This window comes from Liolophura sinensis, chromosome 10, assembly GCF_032854445.1.
Source record: "Liolophura sinensis isolate JHLJ2023 chromosome 10, CUHK_Ljap_v2, whole genome shotgun sequence".
In the NCBI taxonomy this organism is placed as follows: domain Eukaryota; kingdom Metazoa; phylum Mollusca; class Polyplacophora; order Chitonida; family Chitonidae; genus Liolophura; species Liolophura sinensis.
Window position 1 is genome coordinate 28,490,785 of NC_088304.1, and position 11,365 is coordinate 28,502,149.

The 11,365-nt window shown below is 38.4% G+C and overlaps 1 protein-coding gene across 1 annotated transcript in view; it reads left to right on the forward strand.

Annotated features, from left to right (window-relative positions):
* Positions 1-10,926, forward strand: part of LOC135477073 (ankyrin repeat, PH and SEC7 domain containing protein secG-like) — a 41,203-nt gene extending 30,277 nt beyond the window's left edge. The window contains exons 11-16 of the mRNA XM_064757227.1: positions 1,061-1,159; positions 4,182-4,280; positions 5,845-5,943; positions 8,968-9,066; positions 10,636-10,734; positions 10,882-10,926. Of these exons, the coding sequence (XP_064613297.1) occupies positions 1,061-1,159; positions 4,182-4,280; positions 5,845-5,943; positions 8,968-9,066; positions 10,636-10,734; positions 10,882-10,926 (540 nt within the window). The remainder of the gene's footprint in view (positions 1-1,060; positions 1,160-4,181; positions 4,281-5,844; positions 5,944-8,967; positions 9,067-10,635; positions 10,735-10,881) is intronic.
* The last annotated feature ends 439 nt before the right edge of the window (positions 10,927-11,365 follow it).

The window sequence follows — 11,365 nt, forward strand, 5'->3', positions numbered from 1 at the left end:
CCACGAAATGGTTTGCTGCTCTGCATACATTTGTAAAAGCACGTCGTGGAAGAGCCCTGGAGTTAGCCTTTTTTAAAAAATTACCAAGTATTTGGCTTTGGGGAAGGCGTGGATTCACAGCATAAGATGGAAGGATTTTATACCCAGCCATATGTGCTCTCGACAGTGTACAGCTCAAAGTTGCTCAATCGCCGTATTTCGGTTTTGTCGTTTGGATATAGTGAAACAGGATCTCATCATGTGGGCTAAAAACAATTATTAGTCGAGACGAACTCTACAAAAACATCTGAACAGTAGCCCAATGCACAGTTTGGGTACATGTGCAGTTCTTTACATACCAATTGAAAGGTTGTGTATACTGGCAAATATTCAACGGCTTTCCTCTAATAGGTATATTCCAATTGGATTTATCAAACTCATGGAAGAATGAATAAATTCGCATACTCGGCCTGTTGCACTTTTGAGTGTGTGGAGAGAAGGCTTTTTCTGCTGAAGTTTTGGGCAGCCCAAAGATGCTGAGCTGTGAAATGCTAATTTCCAAAGTTAAACACTTAAGCGCATTTTTATTTGGGAAATCTCTGAGCTTATGATTTCCGCTGCTCAATGGGCAACTCAAACTACCACTCGGAAGTTATGTGATTAAAACTGGGAAATGCAAAAACTGCAAGTGGAAGACATTCTTTAACCTGGAACACCTAAAAGCCCAAATCTTTCTAATCTTGGGCATTGACATCGTCAAAATATAGAACTCACGATAAAAGGATTTGACTTCTGCCATTATGTACGTGTTCGACTTTCACACATAACACAGAGTTTCCAACTGCTGTGCGGCAAGACTTTCTGAATATGTATTATTATAAAAATCAGCATATATCTGTTTAAGGTTGTGGCAGAGCGCAACGACAGGCGCTTTGCCTCGATGCTTGTGTGTACTGGACACATAACTATAATGCAAACATCATTCAGGTTCTGGAGAAGTAAAACAAGCTCAGTTTTTAGGGTCTATTCATGTCTGCCTTTGTAAGTACAGTTTTACTACTTCCTGATTGTGTTTACACAGAAAAGACAAACAGCTTTACACAGGGCAGCGTCACGTGGTAGCATGGATCTTCCACGTCAACTGGTAAAGAAGAGCGATGATATAAACCTACAGGATCAGGTACGTGGTTCTGGGCTACTGAATGTTTTAACATAATTTATGTTCTGTTCTGTTAAACATTACTCACTGTTTTTTGTTCAATTTTTGATTTCTTTCTTTTAGTAATGTGTTATCGTTTGTGTGCTGTTTTCATTTAATATAATTAAAGACGTACACCATAGAGAGTAAAAGCAGAGCCGCGACGACAATGTGATAGCTGGCAACTGGTCAGACATAATGGATGAAATACGTTCTCTTGTCAGTTGTCTCAGTCAGAGTTTTATTGTAACTGTTCATGTAACTGCATAAATACTAGCAATTCACCCGTCCCTTAACATCATGGCTTAAGCACAATAAAGTTAAAAAAAAGAAAAAAGCAGTGGTGTTAAATGGAATTTTTTAGATGGGGTGGTCTAGAAATTGTCACAATGCTGTTTCGTCATCCCATGTAACATGCAGTTACATTAAAGCGCTGCAAAAAGGAATCAGACCACGGGTAGCCTTAGTCCACAAGCTAATCTTGGTGTATGCAGCCGTTCAGTTGTGTGGTTGTTTATTCCAGTAGTTTCGACCTGGCCGGTCGTGTCGTTTACATCGTATGCTGGATTTGGAACATTTATTTGTGACGCCTTTATTAATAATGAACATATGTTTTCACTACTTTTCGACCTTGAAAAGTTCTACAACACGGCTGGGAATTATGGAGCCTTAAAACACCTATTAAATCTGGGTCTTACAGTCCGCTTACCATTATGTATATCTACATTTTTATATGAATTAAAGGTACGGGTGGGGTCCACTCTTTCTAACTCTCATGAGCAGGAAATGGGTGTACCCCAGGGCAGTATACTTTCACCAGCACTGATTAGCATTAACATGAATAGCTTAGGCCAAACAGTTGGCATCTGGCACAATGTGTTGTTTGTATGTTTATGTGCTATCGTGCTAAAAACATGTACAACATCAAGCGTCAGCTGCAGCTTTGTCTTTATAAGATCGACAAATGTGCAGTTGAGACCGGTTTTACATGTTCCACGTCAAAACCACTCAAAATACTTCATATATCCAAAGCGGTGAACAAATTCAATATAATGAAGATACGGCACCTAACCGCGGGCTAAGCGGAATGAGACACAGTCATAAAGCAGTGCGCCAGAGATTCTGGACGCTCTGTCCACATCTACTTGCAAAAGAATTATACTCACTGCAAAACTTAAGAAAATAGAATGAAGGCGTTTGATGGAATAACCTTGACACATTTTTTTGCAGCAATAACTTGTAATGCTGAGTCTCCTTCTTTACTTCTTCCACAACCCAAATTAATATTTTATCTACGTAAACATGTGGAACCTTAAAAGATCTTTCAGATATGGGTCTAACAGGCGTATGCCATTATTTATCTCTGAATTTTTATCTGACCGTGAAATTAAGTTAGGTGTGGTGTGCAGTCTTTCTAACTCTTATTAGCAGGAAATGGGTGTACCCCACAGCAGTATACTATCACCAACACTGATTAACATTAAATTAAATAGCGTAGACAAAACTTTGACATCTGGTACAGTCGGTTTTTTCTATGTTGATGATTTTCTCATGTGCGACGGTGCTAAAGATATAAATAACATCGATCGTCGTTAAAATCCCATATAAAAATACTTAAAGCTAAATGTACAAATCTATGTGTCGAAACAGACATTCATAAACCATCAGTCAACCAAGGACCTTACGGATCAATTATCGCAAGGCCAATTCACGACACGACGTTGAACACAAAGTACCAAGAAACAAAGAAAGTATACAAAATACAAAAATAGGACGAAATCATACAAACAGAAGCAGTCAACAGTTCTCAGCGATGTAGGAAAGACACAAGGTATGTTCTAGTTGACTGAGTGAAATCAGTATTCAAACCGTGTACCATGCTTGAATATAAGTTGTCGGTAATAGAAATGCATCTTAATTGGGCTTTCATTGCAACTCTTCATGTATCCAAAGCGGCGGGCAAATTCAATAAAACAGAGATACGTCCCCTAGCCAGAGCCTAAGCAGAATTAGACACAGTCATAAAACAGATCACCAGAGATTGTTGGAGAAACTTGGAGTGAAGGCGTTTGAAGGAATAACCTTGACACACTAGTTTTTGCAGGAATTACTTGAAATATTAATCCAAGGTAATATTTCATCTACGTAAGCATAATAAATTCAATACAAATCATTTAACAATTAAGTAGCATTTTGTTGATATTGAGGTTAATTACCCGGATTTTAAATTTGTATATACTGATGGAATAAAGAATGTGGACTGTGCATCTGCGGCTGTCTTACAACGGCAAGTCTCTTCTCTTCGTCTTCCATCTTCTTCAATCTTCTCTACCGAGATCAGCGCTATACTCCTTATCAGATACAAGTGCGTAATAAAGTGAACACTATTCACCCTGTCACTGGTTATAATTCGGATACACGTGATATGTCTCGGAGAGACTACATAGTTTTAGCGAGGTGTCCTATTGGACATCCTCATTTAACTCACAATTTTATTGTGGTTAGGGCCACTGTCCTACGTTGTGCTGGATGCGCTGCTACTTTCGGCAAAGACTACACACAGTCAACTCTACATGTAATTTGTCTGACAGCATTGCAGGTGATGCTATGATAAAATTCTTGAGGGCCATTGGCCTATATCATAAAATATGAATTTTACTGATTATTATTATTAATATACATATGGATGGAAAGATATATGGAAGTACAATATGTGAAAAACTTTTTAAAAAAAATCGTGGTTTTCGAGTGTTACCTGTCTTGATTTTTCTTGTCTGCTTTCAAACATGTTTGTTTTATTTTTGATGTTTTCACCATCATGTCGAAACCAATCACGGACTCTTGTTCTCGCCACAATGTGGCTGAAACATTGCCAATGTGGCATTAAGCGGAAATCAATCATTCAGATTTACTCCTCTATGAGGTTTGACTTCTACGAGGCTAACAGGAGCCTTTTAATAATTTGATGTGTACTGATTTCGGTCATTTATATCATACACAACAGGATGGGAATACACCGTTACATATTGCGGGATTCTATCGTAACGAGTGTTCTATCCGTATTTTGCTGGAGCAGGGTGCCAGCGTCAACGTACAGAATGCAGTAAGTGGTTGTCTTCGATGTTTTAGCAATGCTTACACGAGACTTATTTTCGTGTATGTGAACACGGCACTAGATTCTTCTCGGCCCATTTGGGTTTCTCGAGTGCAAACTACCACTATTTACAACATATCTGTAGACGATCTGAACAGAGTTTCCAGCTGGTGTGGTGCAAGGCTTGCTGGAAACTCATTATTGAAGAACTACTGTTCACGTTGATTATTTTTTTCATAATTAGATATATACCCCTATATATGTTGTTAAATTGAGTGTAACAATATTGAAAAAGGGTGCATTAATCAGAGTAATACAGCACCTAAAATTAGTAGGTAATTACGAGGCTGGTTTTATGCATATTTTCCGCCAGCACACGTTAGTTTCAGTTGAATTACATGTAAGTCATACACGTCCGACTTTTTCCAGCGCCAGCTGACAGAGCTTCACCATTTAGTACGGTGTTTAAAAAGGTACAAGAATGACAACAAGCACGTCGAAATTCTCCACGAAATGGTTTGCTGCTCTGCATACATTTGTAAAAACACGTCGTGGAAGAACCCTGGAGTTAATGTTTCTTTAAAGATTACTAACGATTTGCAGATTTTGAGTTTTGCAGCAAAAGAAAGAAGGATTATATCTAAACCGAAACAGCCGAATTTGCTCTCGACAGTGTACAGCTCAAAGTTGTTCAATCGCCGTATTTCACTTTTGTCGTTTGGATATAGTGAAACAGGATCTCATCATGTGGGCTAAAACAATTATTAGTCGAGACGAACTCCACTGAACAGTAACCCAATGCACAGTTTGGGTACATGTGCAGTTCTTTACATATTTCCCTGAGCATACCAATTGGAAGGTTGTGTATACTGGCAAATTATTCAACGGCTTTCCTCTAATAGTTATATTCCAATTGGATTTACCAAACTTATGGAAGAATGAATAAATTCGCATACTCGGTCTGTTGCACTTTTGAGTGTGTGGAGAGAAGGCTTTTTCTCCTGAAATTTTGGGCAGCCCAAAGATGCTGAGCTGTGAAATGCTAATTTCCAAAGTTAAACACTTGAGCCCATTTTTATTTGGGAAATCTCTGAGCTTATAATTTCCGCTGCTCAATGGGCAACTCAAACTACCACTCGGAAGTTATGTGATTAAAACTTGGAAATGCTCCAAACTGCAAGTGAAAGACATTCTTTAACCTGGAACACCTAAAAGGCCAAATCTTTCCAATCTTGGGCATTGACATCGTCAAAATATAGAACTCACGATAAAAGGATTTGACTTCTGCCATTATGTACGTGTTCGACTTTCACACATAACACAGAGTTTCCAACTGCTGTGCGGCAAGACTTTCTGAATAGGTATTATTATAAAAATCAGCATATATCTGTTTAAGGTTGTGGCAGAGCGCAACGACAGGCGCTTTGCCTCGATGCTTGTGTGTACTGTACACATAACTATAATGTAAACATCATTCAGGTTCTGGAGAAGTGAAACAAGTTCAGTTTTTAGGGTCTGTTCATGTCTGCCTTTGTAAGTACAGTTTTACTGATTCCTGGTTGTGTTTACACAGAAAAGACAAACAGCTTTACACCGGTCAGCATCATGTCGTAGCGAGAATCTTCTGCGTCAACTGGTAAAGAAGAGCGATGATATAAACCTACAGGATCAGGTACGTGGTTCTGGGCTACTGAATGTTTTAATACAATTCATGTTCTGTTCTGTTAACCATTACTCACTGTCTTTTTTCCAATTTTTGATTCCTTTCTTTTAGTAATGTGTTATAGTTTGTGTGCTGTTTTCATTTAATATAATTAAAGACGTACACCATAGAGAGTAAAAGCAGTGCCACGACGACAATGTGATAGCTGGCAACTGGTCAGACATAATCGATGAAATACGTTCTCTTGTCATTTACCACAGTCAGAGTTTTATTGTAACTGTTCATGTAACTGCATAAATACTAGCAATTCACCCGTCCCTTTACATCATGGCTTAAACAGAATAAAGTAAAAAAAAAAAAAGCAGTGGTGTTAAATGGAATTTATTAGATGGGGTGGTCTAGAAATTGTCACAATGCTGTTTCGTCATCCCATGTAACATACAGTTACATTAAAGCACTGCAAAAAGGAATCAGACCACGGGTAGCCTTAGTCCACCAGCTAATCTTGGTGTATGCAGCCGTTCAGTTGTGTGGTTGTTTATTCCAGTAGTTTCGACCTGGAGGGTCGTGTCGTTTACATCGTATGCTGGATTTGGAACATTTATTTGTGACGCCTTTATTAATAATGAACATATGTTCTCACTATTTTTCGACCTTGAAAAGATCTACGACACGGCTGGGAATAATGGAGCCTTAAAACACCTATCAGATCTGGGTCTTACAGTCCGCTTACCATTATGTATATCTACATTTTTATATGAATTAAAGGTACGGGTGGGGCCCACTCTTTCTAACTCTCATGATCAGGAAATGGGTGTACCCCAGGGCAGTATACTTTCACCAGCACTGATTAGCATTAACATGAATAGCTTAGGCCAAACCGTTGGCATCTGGCACAATGTGTTGTTTGTATGTTTATGTGCTATCGTGCTAAAAACATGTACAACATCAAGCGTCAGCTGCAGCTTTGTCTTTATAAGATCGACAAATGTGCAGTTGAGACCGGTTTTACATGTTCCACGTCAAAAACCCTCAAAATACTTCATATATCCAAAGCGGTGAACAAATTCAATATAATGAAGATACGGCACCTAACCGCGGGCTAAGCGGAATGAGACACAGTCATAAAGCAGTGCGCCAGAGATTCTGGACGCTCTGTCCACATCTACTTGCAAAAAAAATTATACTCACTGTAAAACTTAAGAAAATAGAATGAAGGCGTTTGATGGAATAACCTTGACACATTTTTTTGCAGCAATAACTTGTAATGCTGAGTCTCCTTCTTTACTTCTTCCACAACCCAAATTAATATTTTATCTACGTGAACATGTGGAACCTTAAAAGATCTTTCAGATATGGGTCTAACAGGCGCATACCATTATTTATCTCTGAATTTTTATCTGACCGTGAATTAAAGTTAGGTGTGGTGTGCAGTCTTTCTAACTCTTATTAGCAGGAAATGGGTGTACCCCACAGCAGTATACTATCACCAACACTGATTAACATTAAATTAAATAGCGTAGACAAAACTTTGACATCTGGTACAGTCGGTTTTTTCAATGTTGATGATTTTCTCATGTGCGACGGTGCTAAAGATATAAATAACATCGATCGTCGTTAAAATCCCATATAAAAATACTTAAAGCTAAATGTACAAATCTATGTGTCGAAACAGACATTCATAAACCATCAGTCAACCAATAAAGACCTTACGGATCAATAATCGCAAGGCCAATTTACGACACGACGTTGAAGACAAAGTACCAAGAAACAAAGAAAGTATGTAAAGTACGAAAATAGGACGAAATCATACAAACAGAAGCAGTCAACAGTTCTCAGCGATGTAGGAAATACACAAGGTATATTCTGGTTGACTGAGTGAAATCAGTATTCAAACAAACCGTGTACCATGCTTGAATATAAGTTGTCGGTAATAGAAATGCATCTTAATTGGGCTTTCATTGCAACTCTTCATGTATCCAAAGCGGCGGGCAAATTCAATAAAACAGAGATACGTCCCCTAGCCAGAGCCTAAGCAGAATTAGACACAGTCATAAAACAGATCACCAGAGATTGTTGGAGAAACTTGGAGTGAAGGCGTTTGAAGGAATAACCTTGACACACTAGTTGTTGCAGGAATTACTTGAAATATTAACCCAAGTTAATATTTCATCTACGTAAGCATAATAAATTCAATACAAATCATTTAACAATTAAGTAGCATTTTGTTGATATTGAGGTTAATTACCCGGATTTTAAATTTGTATATACTGATGGATCAAATGATGTGGACTGTGCATCTGCGGCTGTCTTACAACGGCAAGTCTCTTCTCTTCGTTTTCCATCTTCTTCAATCTTCTCTACCGAGATCAGCGCTATACTCCTTATCAGATACAAGTGCGTAATAAAGTGAACACTATTCACCCTGTCACTGGTTATAATTCGAATACACGTGATATGTCTCGGAGAGACTACATAGTTTTAGCAAGGTGTCCTATTGGACATTCTCATTTAACTCACAATTTTATTGTGGTTAGGGCCACTGTCCTACGTTGTGCTGGATGCGCTGCTATGTTCGGCAAAGACTACACACAGTCAACTCTACATGTAATTTGTCTGACAGCATTGCAGGTGATGCTGTGATAAAATTCTTGAGGGCCATTGTCCTGTAGCATAAAATATTAGGTGTACTCATTATTAATAATATACATATGGATGGAAAGATGTATGGATATACAATATGTGAAAAACCATTTTAAAAATCTCGTGGTTTTTGAGTTTTAACTGTCTTGATTTTTCTTGTCTGCTTTCAAACATGTTTGTTTTATTTTTGATGTTTTCATTATCATCTCGAAACTAATCAACACCTCTTGTTTTCGACATAATATGGCGGAAAAATTGCAATTTTGGCATTAAGCCGAAATCATTCATTCAATTTTACTTCACAGTGAGGTATGATCTCTACGAGGCTTGCAGAAGCCTTTCAATAATTTGCTGTGTACTGATTTCGGTCATTTATATCATACACAACAGGATGGGAATACACCTTTACATGAGGCGGGAATCATTGTTAACGAGTGTTTTGTTGGTATTTTGCTGGAGCAGGGTGCCAACGTCAACGTACAGAATACAGTAAGTGGTTATCTTCGATGTTTTAGCAATGCTTACACAAGACTTAATTTCGTGTACATAAAGACGGCACTAGATTCTTCTCGGCCCATTTGGGTTTCTCGAGTGCATACCACCACTGTTTACCACATATCTGTAGACGATCTGAACAGAGTTTCCAGCTGGTGTGGTGCAAGGCTTGCTGGAAACTCATTATTGAAGAACTACTGTTCACGTTGATTATTTTTTTCATAATTAGATATATACCCCTATATATGTTGTTAAATTGAGTGTAACAATATTGAAAAAGGGTGAAATATTCCGGGTAATATGGCACCTAACTCACTAGATAATTATGAGGCTGGTTTTATGCATATTTTCCGCCAGCACACGTTAGTTTCAGTTGAATTACATGTAAGTCTTACACGTCCGACTTTCACCAGCGCCAGCTGTCAGAGCTTCACCATTTAGTACGGTGTTTAAAAAGGTACAAGAATGACAACAAGCACGTCGAAATTCTCCACGAAATGGTTTGCTGCTCTGCATACATTTGTAAAAACACGTCGTGGAAGAGCCCTGGAGTTAACCTTTCTTTAAAGATTACTAACGATTTGGCCCTGGGGAAGGCGTGGGTTTTCCAGCAAAAGAAAGAAGGATTATATCTGAACCTAAACAGCCGAATTTGCTCTCGACAGTGTACAGCTCAAAGTTGTTCAATCGCCGTATTTCACTTTTGTCGTTTGGATATAGTGAAACAGGATCTCATCATGTGGGCTAAAACAAATATTAGTCGAGACGAACTCCACTGAACAGTAACCCAATGCACAGTTTGGGTACATGTGCAGTCCTTTACATATTTCCCTGAGCATACCAATTGGAAGGTTGTGTATACTGGCAAATATTCAACGGCTTTCCTCTAATAGTTTCATTCCAATTGGATTTATCAAACTCATGGAAGAATGAATAAATTCGCATACTCGGTCTGTTGCACTTTTGAGTGTGTGGAGAGAAGGCTTTTTCCCTAAAATTTTGGGCAGCTCAAAGATGCTGAGCTGTGAAATGCTAATTTCCAAAGTTAAACACTTAAGCGCATTTTTATTTGGGAAATCTTTGAGCTTATGATTTCCGCTGCTCATTGGGCAACTCAAACTACCACTCGGAAGTTATGTGATTAAAACTTGGAAATGCTCCAAACTGCAAGTGGAAGACATTCTTTAACCTGGAACACCTAAAAGGCCAAATCTTTCCAATCTTGGGCATTGACATCGTCAAAATATAGAACTCACGATAAAAGGATTTGACTTCTGCCATTATGTACGTGTTCGACTTTCACACATAACACAGAGTTTCCAACTGCTGTGCGGCAAGACTTTCTGAATAGGTATTATTATAAAAATCAGCATATATCTGTTTAAGGTTGTGGCAGAGCGCAACGACAGGCGCTTTTCCTCGATGCTTGTGTGTACTGGACACATAACTATAATGTAAACATCATTCACGTTCTGGAGAAGTGAAACAAGTTCAGTTTTTAGGGTCTGTTCATGTCTGCCTTTGTATGTACAGTTTTACTGATTCCTGGTTGTGCTTACATAGGAAGGACAAACAGCTTTACACTGCTCAGCATCATGTGGTAACGTGGATCTTCTACGTCAACTGGTAAAGAAGAGCGATGATATAAACCTACAGGATCAGGTACGTGGTTCTGGGCTACTGAATGTTTTAACACAATTTATGTTCTGTTCTGTCAACCATTACTCACTGTCTTTTTTCAATTTTTGATTTCTTTCTTTTAGCAATGTGTTATAGTTTGTGTGCTGTTTTCATTTCATATAATTAAAGACGTACACCATAGAGAGTAAAAGCAGTGCCACGACGACAATGTGATAGCTGGCAACTGGTCAGACATAATCGATGAAATACGTTCTCTTGTCATTTACCTCAGTCAGAGTTTTATTGTAACTGTTCATGTAACTGCATAAATACTAGCAATTCACCCGTCCCTTAACATCATGGCTTAAGCACAATAAAGTAAAAAAAAAAAAGCAGTGGTGTTAAATGGAATTTTTTAGATGGGGTGGTCTAGACATTGTCACAATGCTGTTTTGTCATCCCATGTAACATACAGTTACATTAAAGCACTGCAAAAAGGAATCAGACCACGTTCAGTTGGGTGGTTGTTTATTCCAGTAGTTTCGACCTGGCCGGTCGTGTCGTTTACATCGTATGCTGGATTTGGAACATTTATTTGTGACGCCTTTATTAATAATGAACATATGTTCTCACTATTTTTCGGCCTTGAAAAGATCTACGACACGGCTGGGAA